General features: G+C 33.7%; 2 protein-coding genes across 2 annotated transcripts in view; both read right to left on the bottom strand.

Annotated features, from left to right (window-relative positions):
- LOC125653998 (serine/threonine-protein phosphatase 6 regulatory ankyrin repeat subunit B-like) overlaps positions 1–24134 on the bottom strand; it is a 1068599-nt gene that overhangs the window by 837754 nt on the left and 206711 nt on the right. The gene's annotated exons all lie outside the window — the stretch shown is intronic.
- On the bottom strand, positions 3174–8401 carry LOC125654490 (pre-mRNA-splicing factor ISY1 homolog). Its single transcript, XM_048884452.2, has 8 exons — positions 8387–8401; positions 7995–8100; positions 7382–7494; positions 5630–5747; positions 5018–5077; positions 4772–4894; positions 4422–4561; positions 3174–3239 (listed from the first exon to the last, which is right to left on the bottom strand). The coding sequence occupies exons 1-8, from the start codon at positions 8399–8401 to the stop codon at positions 3174–3176; spliced, it is 741 nt and encodes a 246-aa protein (XP_048740409.2).

Below are 24134 nucleotides of genomic sequence, written 5' to 3'. Positions count from 1 at the left end.
GATCAGCCATTCTTTACATACTGTATGTGACTACAAATTACTCCATTTACCTGATTAAGATATAAGGCTCACGGTGAATGTGACCTGTCAACAGGGGATGTTTACTCCTCTCGGGAACCTGATCCCACCTGATGTGTCCAGGGATTTGTGTTTGCCCCACTTTCAATTTTGATAAATTCAGGATTAATGAGATGGATTATTGTTCATTATCTTAATTCACTAATTTGCCAACTATAGACTTCTGGAGAATGTACACCCTTGGCTGACAAACAGTATAATGGGGTTTTCCACGGGTCTAAAATTTGGCGATTCCCTGTCTCAAAGGTATGCTAGTAATTTTGGCAGAATAATTTTTGGCGGACAGGGAAGAGTTATTTCTCTGACAAATACTGAAGTCGCAATTCATTGCATATTTGCATGGGGAATGACATTTTGGCGGAAAGCTATCTACCCACTGATCATGAGCATAGAAAATTGTATGTTTACTATTTAGTGATGAACATAGAAAATTGTATATTTGCTATTTAGTGATGAACATAGAAAATTGTATGTTCACTATTTAGTGATGAGCGTAGTTTGCATATTTACTTTGAAAAAAGGGGGATGGGCGGGGTGGTTATTTAGAACATTACACCGTTTTTCAAATCGTTGAAACTTCCCTGTAAATACACAGATATATAGTAGGTATTACAAGTAAAAGGTCAGTCATACTGTATTTAAATGGGGGCTTTTAATTTTAGAGAGTTCAAAAAAGTTCCAGGAGGCGCTTGTAGGGGTAGGGGCACTCAACAAGATGAATAAGGTATGCTAATTGCCAAATCTGAGCCGTCTCATCATTGTTCAAAAGGTGACCAAGCTTGAGGATATGAGATACATTCCATCATATCATGATTTGGGTCCGGCCTCAGAACCTAAACCCCTGGTGCAGGTGTAAGTAATTTTACATTTATAAGTCGATATCCTTTTGATAACCAAACATACAATATTTCTTCACAAAACACTGTTCAAAGTGAAGAATACAGCATAGTGCCATGGATGTGTCGACTGCTCAATGCTCATACATGTAGGTATATTTTTCAGAGAAAAATATCTTTTATTTTATTTTATTTGAAAATCATTTCCGAACTGAAAAACTGACTGCTATAAATCAAATATGAAATCTAAACGAACCTTTATTGCAAAACTACGGAAGCCGATTGGTGCCAGGGTAAAGAATTAATATTTATTTAACTGGCGGCCGCCATATAAATCAACTGGCGGTCGCCAGTTATTTTATCTGGTGGACGCCACTTAATATATACATGGCGGCTACCATTTGCATGCAAAAACAATTTAATTCGTATTGCTGAGTGATTATTTTGGAAAGATTTAGAATAGTACGCAAACACACAGCATCGTTTTTCAAAGCGTAGGGACAGTCTAAATTGGAGGGAGGGGGCTCCGTTCATCCTTCAATTTATCAGTTCATTCATTATTACATTTTTACTATTCATTACTACTACCAAAAGAGTGGGGTGGGGGCCAATCCGCCAATTAATCTTATTTCATGTGTGAAAATAGCTTAGTTTGCAAGTGAAAATAACAGAAATTGAACGTTGTCAAAAACATGGAGGGTCAGCCCCGTGGTTATACGTATTTATCAGTACAATCGAAAAACAATAATTTAATGCTCTTAATTGCATAAATATCACATACATATTACTATTGGGGAGGGATTCACTCCATTTTGAGAGAGAGATAAAGAAAGAGAGAGGATTGAATAACTGGCGACAGTCATATAAATGATTTAAATCAACTGGCGACCGTCACATAAATTAAGTTTCGGCCACCCGTTAATTTATGTGGCGGCCGCCAGATAATAAGTGGCGACGCTAGATAATAAGTGGCGGCCGCCAGTTAAATAAATGTCAATTCTATACCCTGGCACCTATCGGCTTCCGTACAAAACATCTTTACAGAAATTGTATTCGTAAATTTTAAAACTTTGACCTATTGTAAAAATATGACTGCTTAAACATAAAATTTTAGCACTTTATTTCCTCATATACAATCCTTTGTTAAAGAAGACCTTGAGTGTGATGTTCTTGCAGTCATTTTAAGTATATATGGCTGTTCAGTAAAAAATTACTGAGACCATTTAAATTGCAGATATTTGTGTTCCTATAAATAAGTTACTATAAATTATCCCTAGATTTTTTTTTTAATATATAGAAAAGTGATTGTTTTCAATTAATTATAATGAAATTAGTGAAAATTAGTGAAAGAAAAGGATTTTAGTTGACTTATCTTTGGCACTATATTGTGTAATATGCATTTTCGACTCCATACCCATTAATTTAGGTCCCACCCAGGTGTCCAGGGAGAATAGATGCATGTATCACATTCTGGTAGAGAATACATGTGGGATCTTCACACTTTACATACATTAGTAGGTAACGCAAAAGATATGCATTTTCACTAAATAAGCATAACGTCCTAGTACCAGATCGTCATGAATTTCACAATTTTGGTCCTTGCTCATCATGATTGTGAAAACACACGTCAGATTGCTAGATGCCCCTCATTTCACAGATTGTACCATTAATTGTTCGTAGTTTTGACCCCTGCCGTATCACCAGATCTGCTGCATGATGGGATCATGTATTTCACAGTTTGGAAGAATCTTTCTCATTACAAGATTTTTAAAATTGCATTAATCATATTTCAAAGGTTGGCACAGTAATCATATAAAATTCACAATCTTGGTTCCCCTTCCCCTAAAATACTCCATAAACTAAATTGCTAAAAAGAAAAATCGCCACGAGCTATCAGTGATTATGTTTAAATTCCAAAATAAGACCGCAGTGACCTACTTTTGGGTAATGGTGTACACCCCCTAAGATGCATCAACTGATCAAGTCTGATGGTCCTAAGCCTCATGATATGATCCAGGCACAATTTGAATATGTATTAGCCGTAAAATTCCAAAACGAGGCCGCAATGACCTCAATGTACTCTCTGGCTTGTGATACCACTACCACCCAAGACACACATCAACTGGCCAAGTTTTTGACGGTTCTACGAGACCTGTCAGTTTCAAGATACAAAGTATGATCCGGGTACAAACACGATAAAATTCCAGAAGGAGGTCAGACCTGTCTTTGAGTCACGACACAACACCCCCTAAAGATGCATCAGCTGACCAGGATTGATAGCCCCAAGTCTCGCAGTGTGAAAGGTGTGGTCCAGACACATAAAATCTAACAGAAGAATGAACAAACAAAAATACAACCATCAAAAGACGGGCATATAAAAAAAAATCACACCGGTGATATGCTGTTTCAGTGCATTGCTTATGGATGTTTTAATTTCCCTTGATCCTGATTCCATAGTAATACAAAACTACAATTATTAAGATGATATTGTTTTATTCCCATGCTCAAGTTTGATGCACAGTCATGTTGTAATACAAAAGTATAAAATAAAAAAATAAATGTTTGTTCAGATTGTATATTTTGAGTGATGATACGCACAACGACAAAATGAACTGGAATTATCTCTCATTTTTTAAATTTTAAACATCAATGAAGCAAAAATGAAGCATCAATGGATCAAATTCAGCATAAAATATCACTATCATACAATGCAACAATACATCAAATTAAGTTGGACAAAGGATTTGACATTAGAAGTAATCAATGAAGTAACCACTATACGATGTAACAATACAATGAAGCTATGATGTAGTAATAATGAGGAACATTTTCCGGTTGTCGTAAATATACTATAATGACGAACCTCATAATGAAAGACATCTTAATGGCAAACCACATAATTATGACACATCATATAAATGTTAAACCATTTCATATAAACACGAAACCACTATGTAATGGTAAAAAAATAACAGGATATAACAGATCCACAGCACAAAATTAAAAATCTACACCATACGATATCAGAACTGCTTATGATATGAGATCAGCAGCATATGATATGAGAACTGCACATAGTACTCGGTAATAGATCCACGCCATGTAATTAAAAGTCAATACTATATAATAAAAAAAATTACAGCACATATTTGAATATCAACAGCACATAATATCAAAGGCATAGCATGTAACCACAGCATATGATTATAAAACCACAGCATATAAATATGAATCCATGATAAATAATTATGAAAACACATCATATAATTTAATAACTTAACATTAGACAGATACGGCGTTCCATAGATAGGAGACTACTCTTACGAAGGAATAACATAAAACTCCCACAGAGAGAGTGTGACCCCCCAAATAATGAATAAATAAATAAATCACTTTTAAAACAAGTGGCTAGTCTTAATCAAATGATGCTAAAAGCAGAGCATGGCTACGTTATAATTCCTTTTATAGCATCAGCTTGCAGCTACATACATACATCTCTACACTCACATTAACAAATGCATGCATCCTGGTATAATATGGTTTTTCCTCCTCCACCACATCTACTTCCTCCTCCTCCTCAACATCTTCCTCTATTTTCTCCACCTCTTCCACTTCCTCCTCCTCCTCAATTGCTGTGTCCTCAGGAACTTCCCTTCAAGCAATGGTGTCCTCTCTTTTTACCAGTTCTTTCATATCTGAAAAATATACAAAAACAAACTTAATATTTATCAAACATCATGCAAATCATTTCCCTTGATGTTGCAGATCACAAACAGGTGGAGTGAGTTAAATGGTTTTTTTTATGTTAAATGTATATCTTTAAACATTTAATATACCAAGCTCTTATATAGAATTACCTCTCTCCTCCATCTCCTCTTCCTTAGCAACAATGAGACCAATGCCTTCATCCTTACAACCATGGCAATCATCATCTACATCATTCGTCAGCCTGAGTAGTCTCTTCTTGAGAGGAGGGGGTGCTGCAAAATAGTACACAAATGAGATGTTAAGTAGATATTCTTATAAAATATATATTTTGTTTTTTTTTCTGAATGGCATCTCCTCTTCCAAGGAAACAATGGGATAATCACCTTCATTCTTACAACCGCAGTAATCAGCATCGATAAACAGCCTGAGTCGTCTCTTCTTGCAAGGAGGGGATCCTGCAAAATAGTAACCAAATCAAAATTAATGTCAAGTAGATATAGGAAAATGAAAAAATACTATAAACACTACTCTTTGATCCAATGTAAATTGTAGGAAAATATTACATCCTGTATATATATATATGTAGGAGGAGAAGTGTTCACAAGCTATTCTATACCCGCCACCCCTCTTAGATCCACTATAACTTTAAGGCTAACGATTGGATCCACCTGTCCAGACAATATACACATCTGCAACGTGCCAAATCTATTGGATAAACAACGGTATATAGGAGAAGTGTTCACAAACTATTTTACATCCTCCACCCCTCTTAGATCCACTGTAACTTTTAGAAATATAATTGGGTCCTTGTGTTCCAAGACTATGCACATCTACCGATGGGAACGAAACACTGTTAAACGATGTCAAAATTAGCCCTGTAGGAGGAGAAGCGTTCACAAGATGTTATCGGACAGAAAGTACAAAAATAATTACCCCCCTCGGAAGTGGGAAGACATAAGAATGAATATACAGCATTGTGGGTTTCTTTGTCTGAGACAAATTCTTACCTTCTTGTTGAAATAATTCCCTGATGCCAGGGAGATCTTTAGTGGCACCAAAATATTTATATCTTTCGTTTCCGGGAACTTCTTTCCACTCAAGTTTCATCATCTTGGGTCCAATTTCCTAATTAAAAGCAAAAATTAAATCAAATTAGAGATACAAGCAAATTTATGCATTTATAAAAAGTTTGTTCTCACTTAACATGAATAATACTATAGTATTTACATCTGCTTTGCACTTAGAAAGAAATTCATATCTTCCTAGCCTCCCGATAGATTAATATTCTATTACTAAATATTTCAATATTTTTGGTTGATCATGGTTGGTTGGTTTCACGTCCCGTTGAAGATTTTTCACTCATATTGAGACGTCACCAGTTGTAGGTGAAGTACCATAAATGACATATGCTTCGCACTTACGGCCAACACAGCGAGAGTTCTTTAACGTACCAACGCCTGCCGCGACACGGGACCAATACTTATAAGTTAACTATTTTCACTATCTATTATTTGATATCAAAGTGCATTATTTGATCTACATCTGTACTTTCCATTAAAAAATTATGTTTTGTTATTTGTGACTGTTAATGTGACGCCAAAGTTTAACGATTAAGATTAACGATCCCGCAAAATTTTTAATTATTTTTAGTATAGAGCTTTTCTCACTTCTGCCATTAAAAGTTATCTTCTAAAGGGAGACAACACAGTTGTCACCCTGCGCGTGAGGGAGACATCACGAATTGTCTCCCTCCACGTGACCAGCCCTCGACCAATGAAATTGACTAATATTATTCTTAAGGATAATAATTGTTTTGTCCTTCTGTCATCCTGTCTGAAACTTTAACCCTGCTAATAACGTTGGAACAGTAAGTGCTAGAACTTTGGTATTTCACATGAGTATTCCTTGTGACAAGACCTTTTCATGGGTACAAAACCTTTTGACCTTGACATTTGAACTACTTTTTTAAAAAAAATTGACATTTGTCATAATGGTAAATATCAGAGCTTTCATATTGCACATGAGCATTTCTTGTGACACGATCTTTCTACTGGTACCAAGATATTTGTCCTTGTGACCTTGGCCATCTTAGGAATTGGCCATTATCGCGGGCATTTGTGTTTCACAAACACATTTTGTTGCAAATATTTTTTAACAATAAAACAATTGCAATTATAAGTATGAATGTGAAATAATGAAATAAATGATATAGGAATTAAATTCTGATACCTTTATCTGTTTTATATCATTATAGTATATAGTGATCAGACTACCAGTAACATAATAAATAAAGTAAATGTACTTCAGCTGCTCTGAATTCTCCTTGATGCAGTAAATAATTTATTGTTTTAAGTAAAATAATTAAATATTACAATTTTAAAATATTTTTGTAATAGTTAGTAATCAGTAGTATACCGTAAGTAAAAACCAAGTAATTTGTCATTGCTTACATATACAAATTTAAGTAAATATGAATTACTAAGTAAAACTTTTGTTTTAGTGTGTTCATATCCGAGAGACCCGTGACTCTCACTTCTAAATGTCGAGCGCTTGATGAAGGACTAACCAATACTTATATCTAACGGGGTCCTGGCACCAGCTGGGCTCGACCCCCCCCCCCCCCCAACTGGTTACGAAGCAAACGCTCTACCACTGGTGGATCATGTTATTTTTAAATTGTGAATGATAGGTAGAATATTTCCCGCTAGTATCTACGTTTACACATTCTCTATACTTACAAAGTAAACGAAACAACTCACCTTGTAATCAGGACCCCCAAGGATCTGGATCTGTTCATCCCATTCTCCCTTCTCAAGTAGAAGTATGTTAATCTGATCGTTCAGATCTATCAGCTTGAATTCTCCAAGACCAGCTAAAAAGTACAACAGAAATTTCACTACAGTGGGCAAACACGTCTATCTAGTCTAAGCATATGCATAAAAAACTACATTCACAATCTCTAAATCCAAGATCGTTAACACGGTAATCAGGACTTTCAATTTGGTGCCAATCCTCTACCCCATAAAGCTTGCTCCTCGAGTCAATCTAATTTAAATTAGATGTTAGATCCGCTTGCATACTCGCTACACAAACGAGTATGCGAGCGGATCCAACATCTAATTTTAATTAGATTGTCCCCGAGTCTGCATTTAGCTGCTTCAAATTTCAAATTAATCACTAAAACGCTTACTTATCAAAAGCCCCGATTGACTTTTCAATGCCTCGCATTACAATGTTTCACATAATTCACACTACAATGTTTCACATTACAATGATTCACATTACAATGTTTCACAATATTCACATTACAATGATTCACATTACAATGAAACATGTTATATAGACCATTTCTCAATCTTTATCTCTACATACCATTCTGAATCTGCTCCATCTTCCTGGAGATTTCGTCGATAATTTCTTGCCTCCATTCTTTTGCTCTTACTAAGTCCTCACATTCTGTTGCAGGGTAAGGTCTTTCCTACGAATAAAAGTATAATATTTATTTTTATATCCATGGTTTTTTTTTTAACTTAGATTATTTCATTCAGCATGGATAAAGAAAACAATTATTTGCATCATCTGATGATATTGTTAATGAAAATTGTGTGTGCAGAGAAATTTTGAAAATTCAATAATATTTAATGATCAATGAGGAAAACCAGGACTGGTAGAATCTGAATTTGTCTCATCAAACGATAGTATCTTCTCATTAAAAGAAAATTTACTACAAGATTTTTTATGAAAGTTAACATAATATTTCAGACCTGCTCCTTGGACATTTCTTCCAAATAAGCCGCTATCCACCTGGCAATGGGGGTCCTACAAACAACAAATTTAACAGAATGAGTAAATAATGCACCGAATGAACTTTCTTCAAACTCCGACTCGAAATCAGGAACTCAAACGAGAACTGATCGACAAATCCTCTAAAGATTCTGACTTAGCAGTACAATTACAAGTAAGATAATATTAGCTGCATTCATTCACAATAAGCCTGTGGTGTGAAATCTTCCCACCTGTATTACTAATGCATACATATAGAAATAAAAAAATCTCTGCGTGCGTAAATTGATGTTGAATGAATATTTCACAGATTATTTATACTTGCGTAATACGAGGAATATATATACAGTACATGTACACTGATATCTTCACTGTGTACGAAAAAGTTATAGTATATAATTATCTTCACTGTACGAAAAAGTTATAGTATATAATTATCTTCACTGTACGAAAACTTTATAGTATATAATTGTCTTCACTGTACGAAAAAGTTATAGTATATAATTATCTTCACTGTACGATTGATCAATTATTGAAAGTATATCTTCATTGACTAACTCTACTTATAGAATGTTTTAAATGTCTATTTTATACTTACATAGCTTTTTGACTACTTGTGGCCTGAAAAAGAGAACAGAAAGAGATTTTAATTAGCAGTAGCAAATGAGAAGTATGCGGCAAAAATATCGATAGGGGCCATCTACTTCTTAGGATGTACCTGTGTATCAAGTTTGATGTTTGTCAAACTAAGAGTTTTCAAGATACTGATATCGGATGGGACCGTTAAATCTGAGATCCCGTGGCACAGCAGGTGTTGCACGATAAAGATCCCTCCCTGCTCAAAGGCCGTAAACGCCGAGTATAGGCCTAAATTTTGCAGTCCTTCACCGGCAATGTGACGTCGCCATGTGAGCTGGTGAAGACTAAATGTGAGTGAAAATTCCTCGCTTGCCCATGCATTCTTTGCTAACTTCACTTCCCGTATTGATTTTACATGTAACTAATAGACGACAAGTTCTTGAGAAATAGATCTATAGAAAAAGTATAAACATGTAGAAATATTTTTTTTTCTTTTCAACAATTCAATTCAATTACATATTTATATACAACTTTATTTTTTAAATCACATGGAAATAAATAGGAAAAATCTTCTCAAGAACCACGAGGTGGTGCACTTGTAGATTAATTATATTTGTTTATAGCAACTTTGAGAACCAAAGCGAGACTAGGCTTAAAAGGTATTCAATGATTGGCGTACGGATAATGAAATTTTGAATGATTTGATCAAAACGTTTATTGTTAAATAATGATAAAATTGAAGTGAATCAAATGCACATGACCGGTACATGATTGAAAGTTGACCTTTTTGTGCATGAGACCTTTTTGAATAGTTATCTGCTCTTTTTAAAAATAATAAGTAAAATCTAAAAAATAAATTTAATGTGTGCAGTAAATGATCAATTTTGTTTCATATTTTCATAGAAAGAAATTGTATACATGTAACTTTTCGCTAAGAGATTTGAATGAAAATGTAATTTATTTTAAAAATAATTTGATAAAACATGGACTTCAATATAAAATTCTAGGTGAAGTTAAGAATAATACCATGATTACAAAAAAAAAAAAAAAAACCAACACCTTCCATCTACTATATATATGAAATATGGTCGTTAAACATTAAACACCTTAAAATTCGCACGGGGATGTATGGGAACATTACTTTAAAGATACTTTTTTCAAGAACCGCCATGGACATCTAAACTATCACCCCAGGTCATTACATATTTCCAGTTTCAATGAAATTATTTTTTTTCTTATAATTTGTTTTGTACAATGTATATTGTTGGGCCATTGTTACATACCAAATCCAAAGGTGTTTAATCTTTCTGTGTTAGTGTTCCTCTATATATAAATAAGGCGGCTCAGGTGAGCGTTGTGACCCATGGGGCTTTTGTTTCATTTCATCGGTATTATGTTTATATAACGTTAGCAGTTAAGGGGGTATGCTACACCAGAAAAAATTGATAATGGATGAAAAGTGGAGGATATGCACCACAATATTTCGAAATTGAAAACTTTCAAATTTACTTTATTTAGACAAAACATAAAATGCAGTTTTAGTCGAAAGTAATTTGAAAATTAAATTAAAAACCCCTGCTAGACTCAAACCCGCGACCAACCGTTTAGCAATCGACTACAAGTACATATAAATATTAGCGCATGATATTTAAATTTCCAAGATCATGTTCTATCTTATTTCTAAAAACAAAATAAACTAAAGAAAAATGAATAAATAACAAAATGGGGGAGGAGGTAAAGAAGAATAAATCAAACATAAAAAAGGGAAAGATAACAAGAAAATCAAAGATCATGAATTTATTTAACCCGATGAACTATCACTCATAGATAGAATTAATTATTGATGTAATTTGTCGCTCATTACTTTCACAAAACAAAATAATGATAATCGGAATCAAGTTGGCATAAAACATTTGGTCTGCTCGCTAAAAACTGATACTATTGACAAATATTATAAAGAAATGTTTATTTAAGCGTTACAGGGCGGATCCAAGAATAGCGGTTACGAGAGGTGTCACTTTATGAGGCAGGGGATCTACAGCGAAGCCCCCGGCATCGTCTCAAACCACGGGTTATTGTTACATAGAAATAGAATGAAACAATAACCCGTGGTTTGCGAAAATGAACCCCCGGAACCTCCTGGATGTTACAGATTTTATAGGGCTTGGAATATATCTTCTATTTAGTCATTTGTACTGCTTCCTATCATTTTTTTATATGGTGAAATTAATGAAATGACGCAAATTTTAAGGGTTCTTTTTTTTGTTGAAAAAATTAAGTTATTCCAATATACAATGTAGAAATTCAAGAAAACAATATTTTGTCATTTATTTCTCAGGGAGTGAAAGACATTATTGCTTCTTTTATCGTTTAGTACATTTTTCTAAACAAGATATCACGATTTACCTTAAATTTGAAAAGTTTAGTGGTGGGGGGGTGTGTGTGCTAAAATATCCGGAGCTTACACATCGATAAATTCTTCAAAAAGAATCTTTGATTCCTATAATACCAATTCATTCACTGCATCAACAATTTCAACAATTGAAATAGTTACCCCGCACTATGTTATTTGTTGTCAGGTGCACATGAATACATTTATTGATGTGTAAACTCTCGTTCAGCTTTATTTTTGTCCAATCAAAACAATTGTAATATATATCATTAGAATTATCAAGATTTATGCATAACGGGAAAATAAATGTTGTTGGAGTCTTTTTCAATAGTTTTTTGTAATAAATCTTGTTAACCATAAAATATATCAAATGTCTAAGTTATATATGAATAGCCAATCATATGTTTGAAAATATTGAATCCAAGGGCGATAACTCTGTTTTCATAGAATCCCTTATTAAGTCCATTATGCGATAGATTTTTCACAAACATTTTGCATATTTTTTTTTTAAACGGTTTCATGAAATTGCTATGAATACTATTATATCGTTTTAACCAGTTTTTGTGAAATTTTGATAATGCTGTTTAAGGAAAATTGCAATTTTCTGACGTTGATAACAGTATATATAATGTGCTAATTGATAAAAAATTTGTTAATACCGCAACATACTTATTTTATCACTTTTATTTGTTACTAAGATCTATTATTTGAAGAATCAACAATCAAATATAAGAATGAACCCATAATTCTAGAAGGGTGTGGAATTACCTTAAATTATGAATTTTTTACTCTGTTTAGTAGTACCCTTTATAACGCATGTTAATTTTGCAGTCATAATTAACATTTTAAAAATGACACGTTACCCAAAGAATGATGGAAATGTGATGCATATAATAAATTTAGATCAATACCATCTCGTACATGTATATAATATACCGCAATCTCTGTTTACAAAACAAACAATAAACTCTCAGAAATGAGCTTCTGTGATAATGTATAACCTTAAGTTTTTGTGAAATCTTCTAAACACATTAAACAGTAAATTTTGAGCAATAAAAATGAGGAAAAAATTGAGGGGGTGAGGATGGAAGCGTTAATCAGTCCCTTTAGCAGATCTTATATTATCAATATATAAAGAAAAACATACCATAGTGTTATAGTATTCTTGTAGATTCTACGATTGCAGTCAAAATCACAGCTATATAGAATTTCGGAACTTCGGAAATCTTGTAGAACTCTCGTAGCTTCTATTGCAGCCAGCAGCACAACTAAAGACTTTTAGAACTTCTGTTTTGTTACGGCTATATATATGGGGTATCTAAAGATGTTTGTACAAGATTTAAACAATGAGTTTCACTACTCAATTCCCTATTAATCATAATTAATCTGCCACGATTGTTCACACTCTTGTCAAAATCGCGGGTTCAGCGAATACCCATGGTGTCGTCACTAATTATAAAATTTTGAGTTGACACCTGCGTGTAGTACTCAAATCATCCGGACAAACATCAAACACATACCGCCTCTCAATGACAGATGCGACCATAGATCACGCCCGGACTATTGGAATCGGCCTAGCGTCAAATGAGCACCCGAATTGGGTGTGTATATAGTACCAAGCGTATCCGCCCCTATTATCTACCGCAAAACAAGTTTGGATATTTTGTTTTACTTAGAAGTCGATAATTACCTAAACACCAGAAGTAAATTAACCACGGGTAAATCTCGGAGAAAATGTCTTAAAAAATCACTACTTTACAAAACTTTTGAAACGTTTGTTTCACTAAGCGGCCCCACATGGAGCCTAGTACATGTAGTACAAAAAAGTGTATTCAATAATGAACAGTAATAAAGACAACAGGAATATGATATCATATGAATATCAACATTATTATCCTAATGAATTTGGCATGGCTTATCACAGTAAATATATTTCAAAATACATTAATTCATTATATAGCTAATATTATTTGGACAAGAATTTACACCTTTCTGGAGAAAAAGTAAGTCCGGGTTAACAGATATCAGAATTCATCATCTACTTATTGTTTGTTACAAAATGTAAATTTATCCATATATTCGTTTGGTAATCGGGGGAAAAATGTAACCGGAAAAAAAAGGCACGGGGAAAAAGGCACAGGGACAAAAGTCACAATATTAGTAGAAAAGAAGAGTCATAGGAAAAATATTTAAATGCAACAATATTTGATCGTTTGTAGATTAAAGTCATTTTTGTGGAATATTTATAGGGTAATAATAATGTCCATGCATATTACATGGTGGTGATTACATGTCACTGTGTTTTTCCTTTTCGGTTGAGATGTCGTTTCAGCTTTGCTCTCACCTTATATCCCAAAACGAAGAAACCAAACATACCCCTCCCCAATAACCGGTATTCTAGTTAGGGCTGCATGAAATTGTTTTTATTGCAGTGTGCAATGGCCATCATTTAAATGTAAATCAAACAATTTTACTAGACTAATAATGTGGGGAGTCGTCATATTATTTCTGGTAGATTTGATTTTTCCTTTTACTCATGAATTGGATGCTTTTCAATTGTTGAAATAACAGAAAGTGTTCTTAAATGATATCAAAAGTTCTAATAAAATGTGAAATTATACTACTTAAAATTCAAATTCACATATATTTTTAAAAGCATATAGACTGTGACTACATGTATCAATGCTTAAAAACCTGCCAGTTTCAATTACATCTAAAGCGACGAAAGCTATACAATGTCAAATCTTGTGGTAATTAGATAATTTTCAGAAGTTGTCTTTGACATCATATAATTAGAACATTTAGAGTTATATAATTGACCTTTCCAAGTCATACAATGACCTTTTAATGAAAATGAACATCTACATGTTAATCATTTCAAATCTGGATACTACCAGTCCTAATTAAGGCACATGTATCTTTTATACAGTTTAACCATTTTCAGTGATGCCCATTTCCCTTGTCTAACTTATAGGAAATGCTGTACAAAGTATAGGAGTTCTTTTCATGTTTACTATAATAAGTTAAAGGACACATCACATGTTTCTAAACTTTTATATTTTTCAGCAAAATTAATTCATTTCATGCCTAAAACTACTTTACGTGTGTTTTAAATGAAACAGTTAGCAACATTGTGACTTAGTGGTCGCGTTTTGCCAGGAAAAGATGTTCCGAGAAATACCAATTTTTCGTGGTGACATAAGTCCGCCTCGTATGTCACCTACAGCAATAATGTCGTCCCATTTTAATCATTACCATATGCAAAATCAATAAAACAACGACCAACATTTCTGGGAACATAGCCTAAAAGGAATATCTAAGAGGGTCATTTTGGAAAAACCATAGGCCTTCTGAGAAATATTATAATCATAATGATTTGTGGGATTCAATTAATTCAGATGTATGTTTTTATTTGTGTTTTTCTGTTCTTTTTTTGTTGTTTTTGTTGTTGTTTTTTTTTTGTTGTTGTTGCAGGAAATGAAGAAATGCAAGTCCTGACACAATCTCTGATATGCAATTTTCTTTTATAAACAATTCAAGAGATGCCAATTTGTAAATTATAGAGTGATTTAAAGCCTTAAATACAATACAATTCTTTATTCTCCTTACCAATAAGACAAATGTATTGAGAGAATAAGTATTCATACAAATATACAATACGATGTGCTCATAATATATACATATGTACAAACCGCAGCAATATAAACAAAGTCATTATAGAGGGGACAGAGTATGATGGATAGCTTTTAAGAATTTACTTCATTTTCTTAACGTGACAATATTGTCAGAATTAAAAATAGATTTTGTTGTTAACACATTTGATACACAAAGAGATGATGCATGCGATTCTCGAAACATTGTGAATAGTATTCGTTTTGACAACATGAAGTTGATATTTAGACACCTGAGTAAACTCCTAATCGTTAACAATCAGCGTCCACCGTTGTACGTTCACAGTGAACATTGATCACGCCGGGTATTCGGACACTAAGAACCGTGTCAAAGATGTAAATGCCGTTTTGGGATGAGTACATGATATTCACTAACAGAGAGTGTATGCGATGCCCTTCCCCCGACTATACTGTGGGGATCTGTGGGCATTCATTCTTTATTTCCTCACTACATGAGATTATTCACCACCTTTTGTTGGAGGACCTAACCATCCCCGGATCTTCAAGAAGACCCATCCCCATTTCCAGGGGATCCGAGGGTGGCCTCGCCGCAACAAACCTAGTGTAGCAGGGCTCGTACTGGGCAGTCTCCACTCTAAATCTACAGTGTAGCAGGGCTCGTACTGGTCAGTCTCCACTCTAAATCTACAGTGTAGCAGGGCTCGTACTGGGCAGTCTCCACTCTAAATCTACAGTGTAGCAGGGCTCGTACTGGGCAGTCTCCACTCTAAATCTACAGTGTAGCAGGGCTCGTACTGGGCAGTCTCCACTCTAAATCTACAGTGTAGCAGGGCTCGTACTGGTCAGTCTCCACTCTAAATCTACAGTGTAGCAGGGCTCGTACTGGGCAGTCTCCACTCTAAATCTACAGTGTAGCAGGGCTCGTACTGGGCAGTCTCCACTATAAATCTACAGTGTAGCAGGGCTCGTACTGGGCAGTCTCCACTCTAAATCTACATCAGAGTAGTATGCGATGTTCACATAAATAAATCTGAACGATCATCTTGGCGATGAATAGGCATTTTCCTTATGCATGGTCAGAATCCATAATTGTTCCAATGCATAAAAAGTTTGATACGTCAGATCCTAATAATTACAGAGGTACTCGTTTAGTGAGTTGTGTTTGTATGTTATTTACTTCGATTTTAAACCAAAGATTTGTACAGTGGTCTTACAACGATGATATAATAACTGATGCTCAATTTGGGTTTCAACCTCAAATAGGTACAACAGAAGCTATTTTTATCTATCCTCAATTATTAATATGACGCGTTCTAAAAAAAATTATTAAATTGTTGTTTCATAGACTTCAAGAAAGCATTTGACACTGTTGATCGAACTACATTCTGGAAAAAAGCTCAGCACGTATGGTATTAGAGGTAAATTACTACGCATTTTTCGGGTTATGGATCAAAGCATGATATCTAGTGTTAAATCTGCAGGTATGATGTCAGAATTGTTTTTAGAAGTAACGTTGGACTATTGCAAGGAGAAATGATATCTCACATCCTTTTTTCGTTATATGTGAATGATTTTGAAGTAGAATTTTTAAAACACGATATTGTGCCATTACATTTGCGAGAACTAAACTTGTATATTTCGATGTATGCAGGTGATGTGGTCATTTTTACCCGAAACGTACATGAACTTCAAAATATGTTAGATGGATTAAATGAATATACAACTGACTGGGATCTAACTGTTAATGTTGATAAAAAAAAATATTTTTAGGAACGGGGGTAAAATTAAAAATACAGAAAAATAGAATATGAATGGTCAGCCAATTGAAGTTGTTGATAAATTTGTATACCCTGGTGTTTTATTTAACTTTAAAAGGACTGGTTCACAATTTTTGATAAAAATATTTTTCATTTTTGATGGTAAACATTAAAAATATAACTCATTTTATATTGACAGCCAAAATTTTGACCTTCTGAATGCAGGAATAAAAACAATATTTTAGCTTTAAATCTGTGTTATGTAAATAAAGACTCGAGTCTTTTAATGTATACAAACAAACCAGTGAAATATTAATTTTGTAATATAAAACATCTTAATTTTATATAGTCACACATTTTAACTTTTAGGGGACACATTTTACCCAAATAGTGCTTGAAATGTTAAATATATAATAAACCTAGATCAATTTCCATTTCCTTTGAAAATTTCCTAAACAATAACATACTGCAATCTTTGTTTACAAAACAAATTAATATAAATTCTCTAAAATGAGCTTCTGTGATAATGTATAACCTTAATTTTTATATGAAATCTTTTCAACACATTAGACGTAGTTTTTGATCATTAAAAGTGAAAAACAAAATTTTGGGGGAAATCGTGAATCAGTCCGTTTAACGGTAACTACAATTGTGCACAAAAACAATTAGCCTGTCAAGGTAGACACGTATATGTTGTCATTAAAATCAAAAGTTAAGTATATGTGCCTTAACACAGAAACACTGAAACTTTTTGACACATCTAGCAAGTATTCTGAATTATGGTTGTGAAGTATGGGGAAGCCATAATACCAGAGATGTAGAAAAGATACAGTTATCTAGAGTTTATAAAATCTGTTTTAGGTGTGCGAAAAAAACATAAATTCTGTTTCGGTGTATTTTGAAACTGGGAAGTTTCCTATGAAAATCATTCGATTCTTCAGAATGCTCAAATGCAATCTGACTAAAGTACAGACCTATATTATTACATATGTAATAATATAGGTCTGTACTTTAGTCAGATTGGCTCAAATGTTGGTTAAAAGTGTTGTGTATTGAAAATTGTATAATTAGAAATTGTTACGATGAGTTATATTATAACTGTGATAGAATGAAAAATTGTAGCTAAAATTGGGCTTATTGCATTAAACAAAAATTGTACGATATAGGGTTAGGATATATTTTGTGATCAGGAGAATGCAACTTCTAAAGTGCATTTTTTTCCCTATCATAAAACAGAGTTTGACTGATGTGTTTGTTCAAAGTTTAGCTGAACATTTCTATCATAAAACAGAGGTTGGCTGATGTGTTTGTTCAAAGTTTAGTTGAACATTTTTATCATAAAACAGAGGTTGGCTGATGTGTTTGTTCAAAGTTTAGTTGAACATTTCTATCATAAAACAGAGGTTGACTGATGTGTTTGTTCAAAGTTTAGCTGAACATTTCTATCATAAAACAGAGGTTGGCTGATGTGTTTGTTCAAAGTTTAGCTGAACATTTCTATCATAAAACAGAGGTTGTCTGATGTGTTTGTTCAAAGTTTAGCTGAACATTTCTATCATAAAACAGAGGTTGGCTGATGTGTTTGTTCAAAGTTTAGCTGAACATTTCTATCATAAAACAGAGGTTGACTGATGTGTTTGTTCAAAGTTTAGCTGAACATTTCTATCATAAAACAGAGGTTGGCTGATGTGTTTGTTCAAAGTTTAGTTGAACATTTTTATCATAAAACAGAGGTTGGCTGATGTGTTTGTTCAAAGTTTAGTTGAACATTTCTATCATAAAACAGAGGTTGGCTGATGTGTTTGTTCAAAGTTTAAGTTGAACATTTTTTTGGCAATTTTGACTGCTGATGATTGTCGATGATGCCGGAAAAGGAAGTGTAGGACAAATTAGGTTAGACAATTCATTAAGGGATTGGCTGTGCTAACTATAAGTTATACTTTATTAATTTACGATGTAACATGTGTGTTCTTCATCATACCGGCCATCATCAATACATGCTACTAAGCGGAATAAGCTAGAGATTGATTTTGAAACGAAAATAAAATAATCGACATTATTTACAAACACGTTATTGATCACTTTTCTTTACAGTGTTACCTTTATAAACCTATAACTAATATGTATAAAAGGCACATTTCTCGAATCAGACTATCTTCTCACAATCTTGAAATTGAAACAGGTCGCCATAACAATATACTTAAAGAAAATAGACTATGTGAATGTTGTAAAAATGACTTAAGAGGACGAATACCACTTTGTATTAATTTGCCCTCATTACGAGGAATTTCGTCATAAATACATCAAAATGTATAATTGGAAAAAACCATCTGTTTTCAAATTTGTACAATTATTAAGTGTTCATAATGTACAGGAACGTTGAAATTTAGGGAAATATTTATGTCTTGCACTTTTCAAAATTGCGAGAAAACCTTCTTTAAAAGTTCTTCTCCGTTGTTTGAATGTGTACACCGCCATTTTTTCTAAGTATACATATTAAACTGATGTGATAAGACATATGTCTTTTAAAAGCAATAAAGAGAATACTAATAATCGTGCTTTTTTGTAGCCAAATATTTGGTGTTATAAGTGGATATTTGATACACACGACAGTTTTAGTATCAGAAGTTTCGGAGAAAATTCAAATCGACGAGTTTTTCACTTTATTCAACTACATCTCCTGAAGGAGAATGGGCTCTGATTTTAATATCCATGTACTCCCACCAATCTATAAATAAATAATGCATTAAAATATAAGTAATCAACTTGAGGTTTATAGCTCATAATTTATAATTCTATACAAAGGACCGCGAGTTATGATACACTAGAACGCGGGTTCCCTTCCATTCAGTGACTCTAAGAACGTGGGTATTTATGCACTGTGAAATAGCTGAAAAATGATACACTTTCATTTTGAGATACTACGATAATTACCGACAACTCATTTTATACGTTGATGTAACACAGAAAACACATTTTAAACAATTATTACCAATCCAGGCATGCAATTCCACACACGTTTGAGTTTACAAATTTTGATGAAATTTCGTCCTCGTTGTATTATCATGCATCATCTCAGACACTGGACCTAGATTAGATTTTTCCTTTTTATTCTATGCAAGGTGAAGATAACGAACAGTGATCAATCTCATAACTCCTATAAGCAATACAAAATGGATAGTTGGGCAAACATGGACCCCTGGACACACCAGAGGTGGGATCAGGTGTCTAGGAGGAGTAAGCATTCCCTGTTGACCGGTCACACCCACCGTGAGCCCTATATCCTGATCAGGTAAATGGAGTTATCCGCAGTCAAAATCAGTGTGCCAAGAACGGCTTAACAATCGGTATGAAACACGTCAGACAGCATTTGACCCAATGCGAGGTTGTATTGACGAACTAGATCGTTATAACGACCATAGAATTTGCGAAATGCTGACTTCAATCGAGACTGTTGAAACCCCTGTACCATCAACTTGTTTGTCAGTAGCTTACCTCGATTTAAAAACTGACTATACACAGAACAAGCTCTTGCATATCGAATCAGTTGAGATATATAAACACCATATGCAGGTGATAATGGAATATTGCTTCATAGATATGGGAAGTTGACGATGGAGAAGCTGAAATCATCCCGTTTTGAGTTGTCAGTTGCCGTTAATGTCTACTTTCAATAAAATATCTAAGTATGAAGCAGAAGTGGACAACTCTGTGGTGTCCTTTATTTCGAGCTCGCAGGGATATATCAAATCGACATATGAATGAAAGCTATTATTGTTAATAGACAAAACGTCATCGATATATCTAAATGTCGAATTAAGGCCACAGCGAGATTTTTTCTTCTCGCGTAAAAGTTTTTGAATAAATTCTGCTTCATATGAATATAGAAATAGGTCAGCTAACAAAGAAGCACAATTCATGCCCATGGAAATTCCAACAGACTGTTTGAAGATCTGATCACCAAAGACCACGAAGATATTGTCAATGAGGAACTCTAGCATATTTTTTACTTCAACTTCAGAGTACTTGTGCGTGGAATCAGAGTGGTGTTTAACAAAGTAAGTTTTTGAATGACTGAGCACTAGATATTCTATAAAGATATATATGCCCCCCCCCCCCCCCCTCATTAACATGATTATACAACTGTATCATCCATGAATATCGTTCATAATTTGGAATAATTATTGTCTGAAGTGGTATATCACTTTGTTTTTAATTTGAAAAGCTCAACTCCTAGTTATATGATATATGGAGAATCTGGGCGTTTTCCTTATATATATCAAGGTTTATTCAAGAATGATTACATACTGGGCAAAATTGTTATACTCAGAAAATAAAATTGTTAATATTGTTTATAGATATTTTTGTACCCAGTATGATAAAGTTGGGTATAAAAACCCTTGGATTGACTGTGTTCAAAATTTTTTAAACATGTGTGGACTTTCAAATATTTGGAATGAGCAAGGTTATTGCGTAAATGTTAAATGGTTATCTACAACAGTTAATCTGATTTTGAAAGATCAATTTATTCAGAAGTGGTCTTCTGATGTTGATGACTCTTCTAAGGGCCAGGTTTATAAACTTTTTAAACATTATTTTGGTTTAGAAAAATGTGTACTTACTTTGCCTGTAAAATTAAGAAAATTATTAATGAAATTTGGCACTTCAAATCACCGTTTACCCTTAGAGACAGGAAGATGGTATGGTATTCCCCTGAATGAAAGACTATGTACATTTTGTAATAAAGGAGAAATAGGAGATGAATTCCATTTTATTTTACAGTGTCCAACTTTTTCACAATTAAGGAAAAATACATGGACATTTTTTTTTAAATTTTTATAAAAGACCAAATGTTCTTAAGTTCTCTAATTTATTGTCAACTCAAGATATGAAAATATTTAGAAATCTCTGTGTTTTTATTTCGCATATTTTTGAGATTATCTGTTGTTCTTCGTAATTATTCTTCTGCTACCTCTTAAACGTATTACTATTATGTTTATTTATACATACATTGTATATTATGTTTATTTATACATACATTGTATATTATGTTTATTTATACATACAGTGTATATTATGTTTATTTATACATACAGTGTATATTATGTTTATTTATACATACAGTGTATATTATGTTTATTTATACATACAGTGTATATTATGTTTATTTATACATACAGTGTATATTATGTTTATTTATACATACAGTGTATATTATGTTTATTTATACATACAGTGTATATTATGTTTATTTATACATACAGTGTATATTATGTTTATTTATACATACATTGTATATTATGTTTATTTATACATACAGTGTATATTATGTTTATTTATACATACAGTGTATATTATATTTATTTATACATACAGTGTATATTGATAATTTTGAAGACAACAGTCCTTTCCTTTCTCTTGTCTCCACCTTGAAACTCTGGTTTGCAGATCAGTCAAAAGAATTTGGCGCAATTTTGTTTTTACAAGCAAGTGCAGTTCAGCTGTTATATCTACCGTGGATTTAAAATTCTCTATATCTGTTGTTTTTCTTTTTTCACCTTTAAGGCACCAATTCTTTCCTAGCAGCATAGGTTGATTGTATGGTGTTTAACACCATATTCAGGGGCGGATCCAGAAATTGCGGAGGGGGACACAACTGTACGAGGCAGGGAGTCTGAAGCTCCAGGATTTTACAGATTTTATAGTGCTTGAAATATGTCTTCTGTGTAGTCATGTTTACTATTTTCTGTCATTTTAATAAAGTGAAATTAATAAAATGACACAAAGTTTAAGTTCTCCCATAAATAAAAATCACTTCACATTCTCTGTATTGCTAAAAAAAAAAACAAGAGGCCCATGGGCCACATCGCTCACCTGAGTGACCTTGGTCCATATCAGAAGATTTTCCATATCTATTTGCATGTAAAACCGTAGTCCCTATTATGGCCCTAAACCTAACCCTGGAGGCCATGGTTTTTGCAAACTTGAATCTACACTATGTCAGAAAGCTTTCATGTAAATATGAACTTCTTTGGCCCAATGGTTCTTGAGAAGAAGATTTTTAAAGATTTTCCCGATATATTTGTATGTAAAACTTTGATCCCCTATTGTGGCCCCATCCTACCCCAGGGGGGGGGGGGGGGCATGATTTCAACAAACCTGAATCTGAACTATATCAGAAAGCTTTCATATAAATCTCAGCTTTTCTGGATTAGTGGTTCTGGGAAGAAGATTTTTAAAGATTTTTCCTATATATTTGTATGTAAAACTTTGACCCCCTATTGTGGCCCCATCCGACCCCCGGGGGCCATGATCTTAGCAATTTATAATCTGCACTATATCAGGAAGCTTTCATATAAATCTCAGCTTTTCTGGCTCAGTGGTTCTTGAGAAGAAGATTTTAAAAGATTTTTCCTATAAATTTGTATGTAAAACTTTGATGCCCCCCTTGAGGCCCCATTCAATCCCCGGGGTCCATGATTTTAACGAACTTGAATCTGCACTATATAAAAAAAAAAACAAAAAAAACCCAAACAACTTTGACCCCCTATTGTGGCCCCATCCGACCCCCGGGGGCCATGATTTTAACAATTTAGAATCTGCATCATATAAGGAAGCTTTCATATAAATCTCAGCTATTCTGGCTCTGTGGTTCTTGAGAAGAAGATTTTTAAAGATTTTCCCTATATATTTGTATGTAAAACTTTGATCCCCTATTGTGGCCCCATCCGACCCCCAGGGGCCATGATTTTAACAATTTAGAATTTGCATTATATAAGGAAGCTTTCATATAAATCTCAGCTTTTCTGGCTCTGTGGTTCTTGAGAAGAAGATTTTTAAAGATTTTCCCTATATATTTGTATGTAAAACTTTGATCCCCTATTGTGGCCCCATCCGACCCCCGGGGGCCATGATTTTAACAATTTAGAATCTGCATTATATAAGGAAGCTTTCATATAAATCTCAGCTTTTCTGGCTCAGTGGTTCTTGAGAAGAAGATTTTTAAAGATTTTCCCTATATATTTGTATGTAAAACTTTGACCCCCTATTGTGGCCCCATCCGACCCCCGGGGGCCATGATCTTAGCAATTTATAATCTGCACTATATCAGGAAGCTTTCATATAAATCTCAGCTTTTCTGGCTCAGTGGTTCTTGAGAAGAAGATTTTAAAAGATTTTTCCTATAAATTTGTATGTAAAACTTTGATGCCCCCCTTGAGGCCCCATTCAATCCCCGGGGTCCATGATTTTAACGAACTTGAATCTGCACTATATAAAAAAAAAACAAAAAAAAACAAAACAACTTTGACCCCCTATTGTGGCCCCATCCGACCCCCGGGGGCCATGATTTTAACAATTTAGAATCTGC

This window comes from Ostrea edulis, chromosome 7 (assembly GCF_947568905.1).
Source record: "Ostrea edulis chromosome 7, xbOstEdul1.1, whole genome shotgun sequence".
NCBI classification, from domain to species: domain Eukaryota; kingdom Metazoa; phylum Mollusca; class Bivalvia; order Ostreida; family Ostreidae; genus Ostrea; species Ostrea edulis.
This window is presented reverse-complemented; position numbering and strand designations above follow the sequence as displayed.

Excerpts from the sequence above, each read along its gene's own strand:
- LOC125654490 (XM_048884452.2), bottom strand. Across the intron at positions 7,495-7,994 it reads GATGGAGCAGATTCAGAATG|CTGGTCTTGGAGAATTCAAG; the intron begins GTATGTAGAGAT and ends TGTACTTTTTAG. Across the intron at positions 5,078-5,629 it reads GGAATTATTTCAACAAGAAG|GATCCCCTCCTTGCAAGAAG; the intron begins GTAAGAATTTGT and ends ACTATTTTGCAG.